Source organism: Hyaena hyaena, unplaced genomic scaffold, assembly GCF_003009895.1.
Source record: "Hyaena hyaena isolate Hyena2069 unplaced genomic scaffold, ASM300989v1 scaffold_1681, whole genome shotgun sequence".
NCBI classification, from domain to species: domain Eukaryota; kingdom Metazoa; phylum Chordata; class Mammalia; order Carnivora; family Hyaenidae; genus Hyaena; species Hyaena hyaena.
In genome coordinates, this window is record NW_024082309.1 from 28,546 (window position 1) to 46,115 (window position 17,570).

Genomic DNA, 17,570 nt, shown 5'->3' on the forward strand with positions numbered 1-17,570 from the left:
GATCCTTCACGGGCTCACAGCCGGGAGGGGAGACAGATTACCAACAGCTAATGGGGACCAGATAGGATCGGGAACATTACAGGAGCACATAGGGAGGAGCGGAGGGGACCCAGAGGGGTGGTGCGGCAGAGGGGCTGGGCACGGGGCGCGCCATGTGCTGGAGACCAGCGGGGTCGCCACCTCTGAGGGGAGTGAGTGTGGATGGAGCTGGCTGGTGCTGAGGCTGGACCCTGAGGGCAGTGGGGTGGGGGGGGAGGGGTCCCATCTACACATTAGCACCAGCCTGGGCTGCAGGTGGAGGATGGAGCGGGGGAGGGTGAGCAGCTGGAGACTCCGGGGTCGGGGTGGCGGGAGCTGGGGGGCCGTGGGAGAAGGCCGTGGTGCTCACGCCTGCCAGCTGTCCCTTCCCTGGTCAGGTGCACCTGATGAAGCCGGACGCGGTCCCCAAGGCGTGCTGTGCCCCCACCAAGCTGAGCGCCACCTCCGTGCTCTACTACGACAGCAGCAACAATGTCATCCTGCGCAAGCACCGCAACATGGTAGTCAGGGCCTGTGGCTGCCACTGAGGTCCGGCCCCGCCGCTGCAGAGACTCCCGCCTGGGTCCGGCCCTTTTCCAGACACAGGAAACCCTAGATGCCATCATAGCTCAGGTGGGGCGGCAAGGAGGGCCCTCACTTGCATCCCTGCCAGCGTCTCCCCAGGTCCCTCTGCCCCCTCCCCTGGTGTGTGTAGTAGCCCGACTGGCCTGATGTGCACAGCAGCCTCAGAAGCAGATGTCCTGCCTCAGGACCTGTCCTTGACCATCTCCAACCCAGGCCTGTGTGAAGAGCACCTGGAGTGTGAGCTTAGCTGGTCGGGCTGAGTGGGGGGAAGTGGGTCTATCCCTCTTTAGACACCACACTGGGCCTTCCAGGGCACAGACGTGCGGTTGTGCTCAGGAGTGTATTACTGGGCTCCTAACGCTGCCCACTAGCCGTCAGCACATTAGAGAAAGAATAAGCTAGAGGAGCCTCATGCTGAGACCAAGGCTGACGGGAAAGTTTTATGGCATATGACGTCCTTCCTTGGGAAAGCGGTATGCTGCCCCCACCCCAGAAGCAAAGAACCTTGGGGGCTTCGTTTCCCCCGTCTTTTTTCCATGAGGCTTAGCACGGACACAAAAACCCTTAGAAGTAGACAGTGGCTGCAGTAGGTGGCACACATGCCACCCCCTCCTGTCTCCTTGCCCATGGCCCATGTCAGTAATCAACCTGGGTATATTCTCCACTGGACCCTCAGCCTACAAGTCCAGACACCCACCAGCAAATGTAACTCCGTTTCCCCTTCCTGCCACACTAAGGAGCAACCCATTCCGCCCATAGCATGGGGCCACCTTGGGCCAAGCACGGGGAACGGTCTGCTCACCAGTCCGTACCACCCTGTGTGCCCAGGAGCACTGTGCTCTCTCTGGGCCTGTGAACCAAAGAAAAGCTCTCTGTCCCAGGGGAGTGACAGAGGCAGTAATTAGGGTGACCCGGGTGCAGGTTCCCGGAAACAACTGTTCTCGGAGCGGCCGCCACCACAGGCAGTTGGAGTGTTTATTTGATTTCTGACTTGCTAAGCCTGTAATTTACCTGCTGGCGCAGACAGAGTCCAGCTGCCCGAGCCCTGAAATACTGGGTCATTAAAAGCCGATCCCGGGCCCGCCCAACCCACAGGCACAGCCCAGCTGGGGCAGAACCACCCCTGCGCCCAAGGACGTGCATCCCCGCCGAGGGGCCCCGGGCCGGCCGGCCTGGCGGCAGGTGCGGACGCCGGGGCCCTGCTGCAGGACAGCAGCCCCTCCACGGGGACGTGGAAGGGACTGTGGAGCAAGGACAGAGGAGGAGACCCTCCCGTAACAGAGGGCAGGCCCAGACTGTCTGCAGAGTGGGCACTTCCTGATTGGCCTGGGGCTTTGAGCTCAGGCAGGCAGGGACTGGAGCACGAAGTGGCTGGAATGTCAGGAGACCTGTACTTTAGTTCCAACACAGCCACTGCCCAGTTTGGTGTCAGGACAAGTCCCCTTCCTGATTCAGGCTTCAGTTTCTCATCTGTGACACAAGGATTAGCCTCCTTCCTGCCTGAAACCCTGGCCCTCTCCTCTGTCATAGAGCAAAGACACAGCCTGAGCGCCCAGCTGCCGTGTACATCGGACAGGAAACCTGCCATTTTGGGGCTTTAGCTAGCAGCTCTCTCCTCTCAATATCAGGGGCAGCCGAGGTTTGAAAACTTTTAGCAAACGTCAGTATTAGATGCTTCAACATCTAGCACCTAACCTGGCATGCTTTGGGGACGCCAGGAAAGCCTGTAGAATGAATGTTTTTAAGATGCAGACTGCCTTGTCCCTTGGATGTGCCAAATAGGAATGTGAGGGTCATAATCAGAATCCCTGTCTGTGCCATAAAGCTGGAAGTACAGTGGTCATAGACTTCCTGACAGACTTCTAGAACCTCCAGCCAGCCAGCAAATTGAAACCAAACAGAAAAGGCCTTGGAGAACAGGGAGAATTATGGATGCAAAGTCAACGAAGGGACAGTCATCTGATTTATTATATGGTTGCCCAATGGCCCAGGTTAGGTTGAAGGCAGCACATTAGAAGCATACATCAGGGTGGTCAGCTCAGGCCCACTGACAGCCAAGTAAGTGCTGCCAGGAAGGGAGGCCGCCCGGAAACAGCCACATCTGGGGCCAGTGGTGTGGGGAGAACTGCTCTGTGTGCCTCATGGCCAGCACGCCTCCACAGTCAGAGCCCGGCACTGGCCCGGGTGTCGTTCACCAGGCAAAGCCCCGTTCTTTTGTGTCTCTATGTAGGGAAAAGGCCTGCAGTTTCACAGGAAAGGAGGCTGTGAATAGGATACAGTGGGTTTTAGAGCCAGTAGACGTCGCATAGAATCCAGGCTCTGCCCCTGGTTAATTTGACCAAATTATGTCACCTCTAAGTGAGAGGTTTTTCCTCTGAATGATCAGTTCTGCCCGTGCAGGGCCATGGTGGGGATCCGGTGTGTCCACAAAGCAGTCGGCACCGTGTGTGCACGACTCGGTGAATCTACTAGTGGTCCTACGTTCAATGAATTTGCATATCTGGGCCTCCCCTGTTAGCCTTCCTGTTAAAACCCTCGCCTCCCAGAACATGTCCAGGAGGGGCTGCTGTGTCTACTTTAAAGCTGCGCTTTTCCTTAAAAAAAAAAAAAAAAAAAAAAATTAAATTTGGTCACCTCTAGGGATGAGGTGGGGACTTACACGATCGCCTGCCTGTGGGAGTCCCAGCGTGCAGGGACCTACCGTGACTTGGTGACCCAGGGGGGCTGGGCCTCTGAGGACGGAGGACAGGGCTGTGTTGTGTCGCTGTTTCCTCCCAAAGTCCAGAGTCCTACCTACAGCCTCTGAGAAGCTGAAGGGGGAGCTTTCCTGGGTTTCTCTTCTTACCACGAAGCCTTGAGCAAGCATCTGGACCTTTAAAAAGGAAAAAAAGTTGTTGTTCACTTGTGTGCCAGGGAAACTTTTGGAAAAAAAAAAAAAACACACAGAATCCCAGCATAATCCCAAAAACTCATACTCCCAGCACACAGAGATAAGTATTGTTAATAATTCCTTCCAGTCTTTTTCTTTGACACATACACATTTGTCTTCATAGAGAACATATGGGTATTTCATGAAGTCAGGATCATACTCTATGTACTGCTTGGTGATCTGATTTACTCGATCTATGATATATTGAAAATCTGTTATTAAATCTTCTTTGAAAACAAATCTTTCTGTAGCATTGCCTTCCTTGCCCTCCACCCCAGTCCTGCCCCCGCTCCCCCGTGGGAGGCAGGTGTGGGGCCACCACAACCCTACCATTGGGAGCTCTGGCCCAACATCGGGAAGGCAGGCAGCCAGGCGCTCTGGTCAAACAGACAGTACCTGGGGCGCCTGGGCGGCTCAGTCGGTTAAGCGTCCGACTTCGGCTCAGGTCGTGATCTCATGGTTTGTGGGTTCAAGCCCCACGTCGGGCTCTGTGCTGACATCCAGCTCAGAGCCTGGAGCCTGTTTTGGATTCTGTGTCTCCCTCTCTCTCTGCCCCTCCCCTGCTCACACTGTCTCTCTCTCTCTCAGAAATAAATAAAACACTAAAAAACAAAAATTAAAAAAAAAAAAAAAAGTACCTGCACGGTCACCCAGCAGATGGCATCGGGACCTGGCATCTCACCACCAAGGCTTGGGTCACCACCTGTACGAGGGTTATGGGCGGACCCACGTGGTAAATTCTGGGGAAGCCCCTTACACAGCACAGAGGGAGCAACTGCCACCTGATGCCTCCCCTGCCCACCGGCTTCCTGGCCACTGGGCTAGTCCCACCTTCCCAGGCAATCAGGGAAGCACAGTGAGGGACAAAGCTCCCTCCCCTGCAACAACCTCTCCCCTGCTTTCACAGGGTTGTGACCAGTCCTTCCTCCTGAGGCTTCAGGTCAGTCGGTTCCCCTCCCCACACGTAATCTCTAGAGTCAACCTTGTCGAGTACTTCAAATACATCTCTCCTCTCCCAGACGTCACATCAGCCCTGAGTGGCTGGCATTTTCCTGGCCTCACTGCTGCCTGTCCTGACAGCCATGACTGACCACCAGTGAGAGGAACGCCTTGGTTAGGGAGCGAGGGTCCCGGCTGGGAATAGCCACAGGAGCGGGCCCTAGCCAACCAAAGGGGTACAAGCCAAGCCCCACCTGAAGGCAGAGACCGAGGCTGGCCCTGGATGCTAGACAGGGACAGGGCCAGCATCCACCCCTCCGCAGAAGCTGTCGGGGATCACAGGCCAGCAGGCTTCTCTCCTCCCCTCCAGGCTCACCTGACCTCAACCTCAAAGGAGAACCAGCCTTGCCCAATGGTTTCTGAGTGCAGACCTTGATCTAGAGCCTCTGGCAGGCAACAGAGCAGCAGGCGGCAGCCTTGGACGTTGTCTCTGATGACTGATGGTTTCTGGTGACCAGCCTCAGCACACGGGACCTGCTGGGAGGTGGCCCGGCCAGCCAAACACTGGTGTAGGGCGAGAGGCTGCACATGCTACAAACTGGTACCTGACTTCAATTTCCAGTGGGACTGGGTATGGGCAGGATGCAGCTGCCACCACGGCTGATTTCTCATGTTTCCCCAGCACCACGCACAGTGCCGGGCAAAAGAAGGGCTCTGGGAATTCTGTGGTCCACAATTTGGACTATTAATGAGTGAATGGGTCACCAAGACTGATTTCGGGTGCCCCTTAGACTCACAACTAGGTATGAGGCAGGAATGGAACTTGGCTTACCTAACTCAGTGGCCTGGCAGCAGAGGAGAGAGGCACTTTGGCACCAGCTCTGACCTCTGCTACCCTGCAGTGGTCTGACAGTGTATGGTCTCAGGGACCCGGCCCGGGTGGGGGGGAAACAGCAGGGGAGGGGCTCTCCTCTGTCACAGGAAGATCGGCCAGTCACAGCTCTCTGACAACACCTGGGACCTGGCCAGCAGGCGGCAGTACAAGAACTCGGGTTTATTTTACCAAAAGAAACGTCCAGGAGCCACACTGGCGGGCCTAGGAGAAGCCGTGGCAGCAAAGGCCCGGAGAAGGCCACGCACAGCCTGTCCACGGCGGGGAAGGCGGCCCCTGTGCCGGCTCCCGGGCCCACGGCCACACCTGGGAAAGAGCCAGAGGGAGCCCAGGCATGAGAAGAGCTGCTCCAAGCTGACCCCAAGAAGGGCCACGACACAAACCCCTGGTTGCCACCAAAGGGAGGGACACCGCAGGTGCTGGCTCACAGGCTGACGGCTCCAGGACACGCAGGGACAGTGCCGAGACTGCGCGGACTCACACGTACTCCCCACAGTCGGCGATGATCACCTTCTGCTTTGGCTTCCCATCCTTGCTGCCCTGGGCCTTTGTGGGGACAGAAGAGGGGGAGAAACGAGGGAGGGTGGAGAGTAAGGAGCGGCTCTTGGACACCCTGCCCATCGGCCCACCCCTCCCTGAGCAGAGGCAGCCCTCCTTGGGAGCAGCCGTGGCCCCTGTCTCCAGCTCTCCCGCAGGGCCACGCACCCCGGGCCCGGGGAAGCCACACACCTCAATCTGCCGCAAGACGTCCAGGCCGTCTGCGACCTCCCCGAACACCACGTGCTTGCCATCCAGCCAATCCGTCTTGTCACACGTCAGGAAGAACTGGGAGCCATTGGTGTTCGGGCCGGAGTTGGCCATGGAGAGCAGGCCTGGGGGAGAGAAGGAGCACATCAGCCTTTACCCTTGGCTCCCTGCTATAAGAGGTACACTGTGCAGACGATTGACAGCCCTTCAACCCGGCGGGCTCAGACTCCAGGATAATACCATGTGGATGTCTTGTCTTCCACTCAATTGATAGTCCGTGAAATGGTGCGCAAAGTTATTTAAATCATTTTATACTGGTTTATCCTTTCTTTCATTCATTCAACAAATACTTATTGTCTACTTGGTAACTAGGCTCCTAGTGGGCCCTGGGGACACTGGTCCCAGCCCTGGTGCAGCTCATAGTCTAGTGAAAAAGAGTCATTCAAAAGATAACCGTGGATGTATCTCAGGAATGCAAGACTGGGTTAACATCCACAAAACAAAAATAACACATTAACGGAATAAAGTACAAAAACCATATTATTATCTCAATAGACACAGAAAAGGCATCTTACAAAATGCACAACTTCTCATGATAAAAACACTCAACAAACTAGGAACAGAAGGGTACTTCCTCTGTCTGATAAAGAGCACCTACAAAAAACCCACACAGTGAAAGACTAGATGTTTCCCCCATAAGATCAGGAATAAGACCAAGACATCTGCCCTTACTTCTATTCAACATTGCACTAGATGTTCCAGCCACTGCAAGTTGCAAAAAAATGAAATGAAATTTCCAGATGACATGATCTTATATAAGGAAAATCCTTCAGGATCCACTAGAAAACTATTAGGACTAGTTCAGCAAGTTTGCAGAATACAAGATCCATATACAAAAATCAAGTTATTTTATACTCTAGCAATGAGCAATCTGAAAATGAATCGAAAAATTCCATTTACAATAACATCAACAAGAATAAAATACTGCAGAATAAATTTAAAAGAAATACAAACTTATTCTCTGATAACTATAAAATGTTATAGGAAGAAATTAAAGAAGATCTAAACAAATGGAAAGACATCCCATGTTCATGGACTGGAAAACTTAATACTGCAAAGATGGCAACCCACAAATTGTTCTACAGATTCAGTGCAATCTCTGTCAAAATCCCAGCTGGATTTTTTGCAAAAACTGAGAACTATTTCCGAAATTCATATGGAGATGTTAGAGACCCAGAATAGCCAAAACAATCTGGAAAAAGAAGAAAAAGTTAAAGGACTCCTACTTGTCAAATGCGAAATGTACTATGGAGCTACAGAATACATGACAATGTAGAAGTGGCACAGGACACATATATAGATCAATGAAACAGAAAAAGTACAGAAATAAAATCTTTACATTTATGGTCAACTGATTTTCAAAAGGGATACCAATACAATTAAAAAAGAAAAGAACAGCCTTTTTTTTTCTTTTATAGAGAGAGGGCGCAAGTGAGCAAGGGCAGGAAGAGAGGAAGAGAGAGAGAGAGAGAGAGAGAGAGAGAGAGAGGCAGAGAGGGAGAGAGAATCCCACAAGAGCAGGGAAAGGGAGACAAGGGGGGAGAGAGAGAAACGGGGCTCACCCAAAGCAGGGCTCATGCTCCCCTGAAGTGGGACTCGAACTCACGAACCAGGAGATCATGACCTGACCCAAAGTCAATGTTTAACCAACTGAGCCACCCAGGCTCCCTAAGAACAGCCTTTTCAACAAATGATGCTAGGACAACTGGACACCCACATGCAAAAGAATGAAATTGGACCCTTTTTCTCACACTATATACCCAAAATTAACTCAAAATGGATCAAAGACCCAAATGTAAAGGCTAATCTATAAAAGTCTTACAAGAAAAAATAGGAGTAAGTCTTTATAGCCTTAGGTCAGGCAAAACCTTCTGAGTTATGATGCCAAAAATATACTGATGGAAGAGAAGGGAGATAAATGGGGCTTCAACAGAATTAAAACTGTGCTTCAAAGCAAAAGATAAAGTGAAAAGACAGCCGACAGAATGACAAAAACTACTTGCAATTCATGTATCTGATAAAAGAACTACAGCTAGAATACGTAAAGAGCTCTTGTAATTCAATAATAAAGCCAATTTAGAAATGGGTAATGGATCTGAATGGACAGTTTCCCAAAGCAGATGTAAATATGGACAACAGACACATGAAAAGATGCTCAACATCATCAGCCACGAGGCAAATCAAAACCACAATGAGGTAGCACTTCACATCACCAGGATAACAGAAAGAGAATATAAAAGAGATAATATTCAGGGATTGTGAGGATACACAGAAATTGGAACCCTCACAGGCTGCTGATGGGAACGTAAAGTGGTGCAGCCACTATGGAAAATAGTCTGGCAGTTCCTCAAAATATGAAAAAAATTATCCTAGATCCTAGCAATTCCAATTGTAGGTACCTACCCAAGAGAAATGAAAACAGATGTCCACACAAAAACTTATCCATGAATGTTCACAGCAGCATTATTCATAATAGCCAAAATGTATAAACCAAACAAATGTTCAACTTATGAATGGATAAACAAATTGTGGTATATCCATACACTGCATATTAATTGACAGTAAAAAAGAATGAAACACAGATACGTGCTATATCGTAGATGAACTTTTTTGACAACATTAATGCTAAGTGGAAGCCAGTCACAAAAGGCCACATGTTGTGGAATTCTATTGATATGACATGTCCAGAATAGGCAAAACTAATCGAAAGTCAATTAGTGTTTGCCTAGGCCTGGGGGACAAAAAGGGGAAGGCTAAAGGGTGTGGGGTTTCCTTTGGGAGAAAAACATTCTAAAATTATTTGTGGTAATAACTGTATAACTGTGAGTACAATAAAAACCACTGAAATGTATATTTTTAAATGGGTGAAGTGAATGTATGTGAATTGCATCCCGATAAAGCTGTTTAAAAAAAAAAAATGCTATGGAACAGCAAAGCCTCGTCACACAGACATTCGTTCAGCAAATGGAAGCACAAGATACGGTCACCTAAAAGTGCATCTCTCTCTCTCTCTCTCTCTCACACTCACACACACACACACACCCCAGTACGATCACCTAAAAGTGTCTCTCTCTCTCTCACACACACACCCCAGTACAGTCACCTAAAAGTGTATCTCTCTCTCTCTCTCTCTCTCTCACACACACCCCAGTACGGTCACCTAAAAGTGTATCTCTATCTCTATCTCTCTCTCTCTCTCTCTCTCTCACACACACACACATACACACAGTACCATGGAAGGCTTTCTGGAGGAGGTAACATCTGAGTTAAAAAGACCCAGGTTTGGCGGGGGCTGAGAGAGGGAGCCTATAACCTCATCTGTCTCAATGAGAAAGCCCGCTTTCCACGGCTGGGCCTCTGGACCACATGCCCCCTTTGGATGGGGACCATGTCCCATTCCACCCTCAATGTTGGAGTTGATCAAGGTGCCTGACACATAACAAAACAGCCCTGTGAACACCAGCTTTAAATATTCAAATATTTATTTACACGATTCTAGAATACAGTGGTAATCAATAAAGACTGGGTCCTGCCCTCATGAGGCTAATATTCTAGAAAGGGAGACAGAAAATAAGTAAAAGAATAAGTAACTTCATAATATAATCTCAGGTATTAAATATATGAAGAAAAATGAAGCTGACTAAAAAGAAGAGATGTCAGGAATGCCCATTCTAGAGCGAGAGCAAGGCTGGCCTCTAGCACGAAGTACATGGCAGCTGAAGGAAGTGAGGGGTGAACGCTATGGATGCTAAGGGAAGAACATTCTAGGACAGGAAGTGGCATGACCCAGGCCCTGAGGGGAGTCGGCGGTGACTGACGAACAGTAGGACGGCCGTGGGGACAGAGGGAGGAGCAGCACATTCCGGGAGCTCCGGAAGGTGCCAGACCTCCTGCCAGTGGGTCCTGCTGGATCCCACGTGCGTGATGGGGCCACGGGAGGACTCTCGGCCAGCGAGTGACGGCACTGGGTTTATGTGTGAACAGGACGGCTCTGACTACCTCGCAGACTGGACCAGGAGGGGACGAGGCAGGAGTGGAAGCAGGGAGACAAGCGTGAGGACTTGGCGCTAGTGAAGGAAGGGTGACTTGAAGAAAGTGGATCTGACGTGTGTGACGGAGGAGAGGGGTCCAGGGGGAGTCCTAAGCTGAGCAGGCAGCCAGGCAGATGGTGGTGGCAGACAGTGCCGGAGACAGAGGGGAGGGGAGGCAGCGTCTGGGGGAAAAGAGCATGAGAGCCTGGGGGGCCTGAGGCGTCCAGGGGAAGACGACAGGGAGACAACAGCATGGAGGCTGACATGTGGGCAGGAGTCATTTACAGATGTCACTGGAAACCCTGGGACGGGAAGGGACTGGCCACAGCACGGCTTTTAAATAGGGGAAGACTGCCCCCTCGAGGCCACTTGGAAACTCCAAGCTATGCTTCTGGTGGTCAGGAACAGGGGGTGCTACTGGCACTAGTGGGAAGGGAACGGGGAACCTTGATGTCCTGCCAGGTCACACGTCAGCAAGAAGGATTCCTAATCCTCTCAGACTTTCAAATGCCCTGAGAAACATTGGTGTATTGGAGAAAAATCTGTTCATAATGATTTGAGCTGAGAACCTAACTCCATTTTACATATAAATCCAAAGACTTATCTTTTGCACTGAAGCTTTCCAGAAATAGACCTACTACATAAACCAAGGGAAAACTTAATTTTTGGTTCTGTTCTGAATTTTACCAGGGGATTTTCACCGTGTCAGGAAATCATGTTACCGTGACCTGCCAACAAAATGTACCTCTATCAGTCCACACAGCTAACTGCTGCTCTAGGCAGAAGTGTACGTTTACGTGTTTCACATATTTAGTTGTGTCTAAGCATTTAAGGACTGAAATACATACTATTTTACTATAAATTAATTTTCTTTCATATTGTAATTATTATGTAACAGTACATATACTTTTTAAATGTTAATTTTTAGGGGCACCTGGGTGGCTCAGTCAGTTGAGCGTCCGACTTTGGCTCAGGTCATGATCTCACAGTTGAGGAGTTTGAGCCCCACATCGGGCTCGCTGCTGTCAGCCTACCAGCGCAGAGCCACTTTGGATCCTCTGCCCTCCCCCCCGCCGCCGCCCCTACCCTGCTTGCGCTCTCCCAAAAATAAATATTTTTAAAAATGTTTTTTTTTTTGAGAGAGAAAGTAAGAATGAGCAAGAGAGGGGCAAAGACGGACAGAGAGAGAGAGAGAATCCCAAGCAGGCTCCATCCTGCCAGTGTAGAGCCCAACTCAGGGCTTAATCTCATGAACTTCAAGATCATGACCTGAGCCAAAATCAAGAGTCAGACGCTCAACCGATGGAGCCACCCAGGTGCCCCGCATAACGCTTTTTTTTTTTTTTTTTTTTTTTTTTTTTTTTTACAAACTATGTGTTGGAAGGCTGTATTAGCTGTGACTTTCATTCTGACCTAGTAAAGGATCAGTTCTAAGAGGTGGGCACTACGCTAATACGCACAGAACCATTAAGCGAAGAGAGAGGGTAGAGAAGAAAAACAAGTGCCGAGCTCTGGGTCCCTGCAACAACTCAGAGGTCAGGGCGAGGGCACAGGAGAGACGAGACACAGCGGCCAATGAGGATCTGAGTGGTGTGAGAGGCAGGCTGCAGTGGACACTTTGGGAAGCCGCTTGGATCCCCTTCAAGACCAAGACGTTCCCCCTCTCCCCTCCCAGGAGCATGAGATGCTACCAGCCCCAGAAGTTCCACCCCAGTAAATGCCCTTGGCTGAAGGAAGCTGCTCACCCGTCCTGGGAATCAGCCAGAATTCATGACTGTCCATGTGAGGGTCCAGAGGCCTGGCCCCCAGGCCTCAGTTCAGAACAACTCAGAAGGGCTATCAGAGCTCCAATACGCCCCCGGGACCAGCTGAGGCCTCTGTGTGACTGACAGCAGCTCAGGTACACGCTCTGCCTGATCTGCTCCCCTCATGCGCTTGTAAGAGTTGTCCCTGAGATCACCCCCTGCTTTCTGCATGCAATTCCTCATGAGTCTGTTTCCCAAAACATCTGACCTAAAACAGCCAAAACCTGAAAATAAATCAAATAGTGATAAAGTGAATATGTTTTTCAGAGATGTAGCAATAAAAGCTAAAATAATCACCTGGAAAAAATGAATGTTACCTTTGGCAGGGCAGAAAAATTATGTTGAGGGGGAACAGAAAAACATCACATTATGACAAACTTCACAGAATGGTTTTCTTTAAACTATGTGCAAATTATGACTTTGATAAACATTTTTTAAAAGGCTGGATTTAAACAAAAATGGATTCTGAGTAAAAACAATCATTATGAATATTTAAGAAAATAGGAAGGGATGCCTGGGGGGCTCAGTTGGTTAAGCGTCTGACTTCGGCCTAGGTCACCATCTTGCTGTTCCCGAGTTCCAGCCCCGCGTCGGGCTCTGTGCTGACAGCTCAGCCTGAAGTCCGTTTCAGATTCTGTGTCTCCCAGTCTCTCTCTGCCCCTCCCCAACTCGCACTCTCTCTCGCTCTCTCTCTCAGAAATAAACATTAAAAAAAAAAAGAAAGAAAATAGGAAGCACACAACTGTGAATAGTAGTAGTTACTTCAAAGAGATGGGCTGGAGGTAGTGAGGAGAAAAAATTTTAACTTTTAATTTATAGCCCTAAAAATAGCTGTACCTTCCAGTAGAGAAAGCTGGCAGCCATCTCCTTAAGCAAGCAACCAAAGTTCACATCACAAATATTAGACCTGACATCATGCACTTCCTTACACGATACCCTAGTAAGGAAACAGCATTCTTCTGCGGTGTTCCTGCCAAAGCACATCACACCTCTGTCTCATCATGAGGAAGTACTAGGCAAAGACTGAGACACAATCTTAAAACTGGGCCTGTCCTCCTCAAAGTCCTCAAGATCAAGAAAGATAATGAAAGGGGCACCTGGGTGGCTCAGTCACTTAAGTGCCTGACCCTTAGTTTCAGCTCAGGTCATGATCTCATGGTTTTTGAGTTCAAGCCCCTCATTGGGCTCTGCGCTCCCAGTGTGGATTCTGCTTGGGACTCTCTCCTTCTCTCTCTGCCCCTCCCCCGCTCACACTCACGAGCGCTCTCTCTCAAAAATAAAACTTAAAAAAGAAAAAAAGGCAATGAATAACTGAGACGCTGTTCCAAACAGGAGGAGACTGAAGAGACTTCACTGTTCAATGTGGTGTGCGAATCCTTGCCAGGGAAGAACAATTGCTAAAATTACTATAAAGGACAATAATGGGGTAACAGATGAAATCTGAAGATGGCTTGAAAATTAGTAAACGGTGTCATACTGATGTTAAACTTCCTGATTTTGATGGTCATACTGTAATCATGTAAGGGAACATTCTTGTTCTTAGAAAAAATATAGCTGGGACGCCTGGGTGGCTCAGTCAGTTAAGCATCTGACTTCAGCTCAGGTCATGATCTCACGGTTCGTGGGTTCGTCGAGCCCTACATTGGGCTCTGTACTGACAGCTCAGAGCCTGAAGCCTGCTTCGGATTCTGTGTCTCCCTCTCTGTCTGCCCTTTCCCCTGCTCACGCTCTGACTGTCTCAAAAATAAACAAACATTAAAAAAATTTTTTAATAAATAAACAAAAGGAGAGGGAAAGCGACAGAATACCTGGTGTGTGTGAACATGAGGAGAGATTCATGCAGGCAGCAGGATTCGGGAGAGCATCAGGAATAAATGCACAGACTAAGCTCGCGTGAAAACAAGACAATGATGGACCCCAGGAAAACAAAATGGTGTGTGTGAACAGAAATTACTACGGTATGATGTCAAACAGTTAAAATAACCTCCGACTTAACCAAGCTTATGGTCACTCTATACATAAAGAAGATGGAAGGGCAGGGAAAGGGATTTAAAAGCTGATTCTTTATCTCCTGAAGTGGGAAGCCAACGGATGTCTAAAATGAAAAAGCCCATTATTTAACATCATTGTTAAAAAATAGTGAACCAGCACCTGTAAAGCTTCAAAAATGCCTGCCCGGCCTCATTTGTTCCTAGATCCCAGGATCTGAGATGCCTCAAGTCAACGCGGGTCAGAAAGAGCGTCGAGGGCGCAAGAACCATGGCGGCGAGAACCTTGGGGAGGCCCACCGCCCCGCCGCCGGCCTCCCGCCCGGAGCCCCGCTCACCTGCCGTCATGGGAACGACGTCCGAACGCAGGAGCATCTGGAGGCGGCCGGCTGGCTTGTTCCCGATCTTGATGTCCATGTAGACCTGAGGATTCGAGCGGGCCTTCTTCGCAGCGGGCTCTCCCTGGGTGCAGGAGAAACCATTAGGCTGGACGGAACACCGACCCCCGAGTAGCAGAGCGAGTATTCTGACCGCACACCGAGAACCCAGCAGCCGCGAGCGGGCTGCAGCAAGGTGCTGACAGGGAAGGCCACGGCCGCGGCCCCCAGCCCGACACCTAGTGACAGGACACCTCAGCACCAGCCACCCCGAGCCCCACCCCGCAGGCTCATTACACTCACCCTCAGACATGCCAGCTCGCTTCACCCTGCCCTGCGGTCACAGACACTTTCCTGGCCCACAGCACACAGCTCTCAGCACGTTCAAACACCAGTTGAAGCCCACCCACCTCACGCCTGCTACAGCGAGCCACGGCCTTCTGCCTCCACGCCTACCCCGACAGATTCAGTCTGGCTGCACTGCGAGCAGAAGGGGCTGTTCTCCGGCTTGGGCCTGAGTGCTCGGAAGACAGTGAGGGGGTTGGGCGCTGCTCTGTGCTCCAAGAGGACCAGGATGACTAGGTGATGAAGACAGCATTCAGGACAAGCCCTACCAGCTGTTTCACAGGGAAAGCTCGATTGTCTCTGACCTATCTGTGCTGTGGACTCATAAGTCAACATACAGGTACGCAGGTACGAGGCCCATTACTGGAGCTGTCAAGTAACCGGCTACCTAGTGGGGGAGGGCTGGCCACAAACACGAGAGGCACACAGACCCCAGAGCTACACGGCCTTGGTTCAAATCTCGCCCCGTCACTTATGAGCTCTGTAATGTTGTGCCTAGTTTTGTTACCAAAAGTTGGAGACAATATTAGCCTTATCTCAAAGGCCTACTGTTAGGATTAAATATTTGTAAAACACTTAGAACAGTGCCAGGTATAGAGTAAGCAACGTTTGAACATTTGTTAAATAAATAACGTCAAAATAATGCTGTGAATGCAGGATAGAGGGTGCCACAGAATCCCAGAGGCCACGGAAGCCCAGAAGGGACACTGATCTCACTCAACTAGAGGATTCAAAAGATGTTCCTAGAAAAGGCAGCAACTGAGCTCAGCCATGAAAGATGAGAGGGAGGTGGCGAGATAAAGTAAACTGGAAAGGGAATTTAGGCAAAGAACTGCTTAGGTGAAAACGCGGACATTTCTAGGTACCTACAAACTCTATCAGAGAAATGTAAACTGGGATACAATGTGGAGAGGTGAGCAGGGTCTGAACACGGAGAGCCCTTCTGGCCCCCTGAAGTTGCCCGGACTACTCCCACAGATGACAAGTGCCTAGCCTGCTTGAGGAGAGCCACACGGTCAGCTCTGTGCCTTAGGACGCTCCCTCTGGCTGCTCAGGACAGGAGGAACCAGGCCCAGGGCAGGGACACCAGCTGGGGAGCTACCATCACTATTCAGGGAGAGATGACAGCGGCAAGCCACACACGGCAAGCCACACACGGCAAGCCACTGCGGCAGAGCAAACAGGAGAGATTCAGGCGGGTGTAAGAGAGACTGTTAGCAGGATATGGCAGTGCATTAGGCGTGGACTGTGATGAGGAGTCAGAGAGGACACCGAGGTCCCTGGTGTGGGTGACTGTGCAAGATGGGAAAATTCGCTACGCTTGGGTACTTGGGACAACCAGAGCAGAAGGAAAGAGGAAACCCACTTGGGACTTGCTTTGTTGATTTATGGTAACTGGGAGACATGCAGGCAGAAACCCGTGAAACTCAGGAGTGAGGTCAAGGTTAGGGCTAGAGACCAGGAAATGAGCAGAACGCTGAGCGGCTGCGATAAGCTCAGACATGGGCCACCATGGCTGAAACTACAAGGAGAGCGGGCAGCGAGGAGCGGAGGGCTAAGGGAGGAACTCAGAGAAACACCGCTGCTCAAAGGGCGGACAGAGGAGGGGGAGCCTCCGAGGTAGCCCGTTTTCCCCAGAAGCGATGGTCAGGATGGTGTATCAAGAAGCAGGAGAAAGTACCGAGGCAGGCAGCAACTGGCTACAGACAGAGGGACGGGGGCCTCTCTGAAATCAGGCCAGGAGCAGGAAGACAGTGAGCCCGGTGCCAAAGTGTCAGTGAGGGGGCAGGAAAGGTCAGGACGACGGCGGGTACCGGTGAGGGGAGGCCTCACTGTCCTTTCTCACTTCAGACTTCCACCCAGTTCAAGCACTCACAGATCAGTACCCGAGCATGCATACGATACTTCTCACCTAGGGCCCCACAGGGACAAGAAAGCCACGCTTCTCCGTTCTGTTCACCAGCCGCCGCCCACATCAGGAGCACAGTGGGTGGAAAGTGCAGCCCCTCCTGTGGAAGCGCACGCCTTCGGCCTCACCTCCTGGGGTTCCGCTTTGGAAGGCTCCGACCCTCCTTCCTCTTTATTCTCTTCAAGGGTCTGCCCAGAAAACTTCTTCAACCATCACCTGACCACACTGAAAGGAAAAGTATGGAACACACGTTAAGAAATTCAAGCTATCGGCCAGCTGGTCCCTAGCTGTGCCCAGTTCTTTGTCAGCAGAACGGATGCACCACGTGGCTCTCACAGGCAGAAGTTACCTCTTAGGACGAGGGTATGTATACGTCCACATCCTGGAGCAAGATTTTCAGAGACTAGGCCTCTAGCTTTGCGGAGAATCTCAACTCTATTTCTATGGAGGAGCTGCATTCTCGCCTCCCCTGTACGCCACTCTACCCGGGTACATACTCCCGCCACAGCGGGAAGTAAGACAGGGATAAAAAGGCAACAGAGGCCAAAGTTGAGGATGTGATGGGGAATCTGTGCCTGCCCCCACTCGCCTGGTCTGGAGGAGCCTTCCATAATTCTCACTGATTTGGCTAAATGGACACGAACTGTGCACCCAAAGAGTTCAGATCCATTCTCAAAAGACTACAGTACAACTCAGCTGCTTAAACCTTGTTAGGTTAATAAAAGACCTTCCATTTACTTCTAAGAAGTCTGAGATTTGCTCATGACAAATTCTATGCTGGGAGCCCACACCCCGCAATGGCAAGCTAAACGCAAAGCCTACCGTAAAATGTCCCTGAGCCACTACACGTTTCTTTTCTTTCAACACCAACAGGAAGATCTGTGCTGGCCTGACCTTTGCATCTGAACTCAGGACTATGAAATTATAAGGGTAAATGCAGTTAAC

At 50.6% G+C, this 17,570-nt stretch overlaps 2 protein-coding genes across 3 annotated transcripts in view; one reads left to right on the forward strand and one right to left on the reverse strand.

The window, feature by feature from the left end:
* Positions 1–2,623, forward strand: part of LOC120226394 (bone morphogenetic protein 8B) — a 21,586-nt gene extending 18,963 nt beyond the window's left edge. The window contains exon 6 of the mRNA XM_039224581.1: positions 417–2,623. Coding sequence (XP_039080512.1) covers positions 417–566 — 150 coding nt within the window. The 3' untranslated portion in view covers positions 567–2,623. The remainder of the gene's footprint in view (positions 1–416) is intronic.
* Positions 2,554–16,611, reverse strand: LOC120226393 (peptidyl-prolyl cis-trans isomerase E-like). 2 transcript variants are annotated; one of them, XM_039224578.1, is made up of 8 exons: positions 14,789–16,611; positions 14,333–14,456; positions 6,093–6,235; positions 5,845–5,909; positions 4,903–5,008; positions 4,171–4,235; positions 3,305–3,475; positions 2,554–3,197 (listed from the first exon to the last, which is right to left on the reverse strand). In XM_039224578.1, exons 2-5 carry the CDS (start codon positions 14,409–14,411, stop codon positions 4,909–4,911), a joined length of 387 nt encoding a protein of 128 aa, XP_039080509.1. In that variant the 5' UTR covers positions 14,412–14,456; positions 14,789–16,611; the 3' UTR covers positions 2,554–3,197; positions 3,305–3,475; positions 4,171–4,235; positions 4,903–4,908. The 2 variants fall into 2 exon arrangements, with proteins under 2 accessions (XP_039080509.1, XP_039080511.1); XM_039224580.1 differs by lacking the exon at positions 14,789–16,611 and adding an exon at positions 14,675–14,778.
* Positions 16,612–17,570: the final 959 nt, after the last annotated feature.

What these genes read in the sequence shown, in the direction of transcription:
- LOC120226393 (XM_039224578.1), bottom strand. Translation starts at nt 14,411, where the DNA reads ATGGACATCAAGATCGGGAACAAGCCAGCCGGCCGCCTCCAGATGCTC. An exon ending in ACGTCTTGCGGCAGATTGAG is followed by an intron (nt 5,910 to 6,092) that starts GTGTGTGGCTTC and finishes GTCCCCACAAAG; the next exon opens with GCCCAGGGCAGCAAGGATGG. An exon ending in GCCGACTGTGGGGAGTACGT is followed by an intron (nt 5,009 to 5,844) that starts GTGAGTCCGCGC and finishes GCCACCTCCCAG; the next exon opens with CAGGTCCCGTGTGCTGAGGC.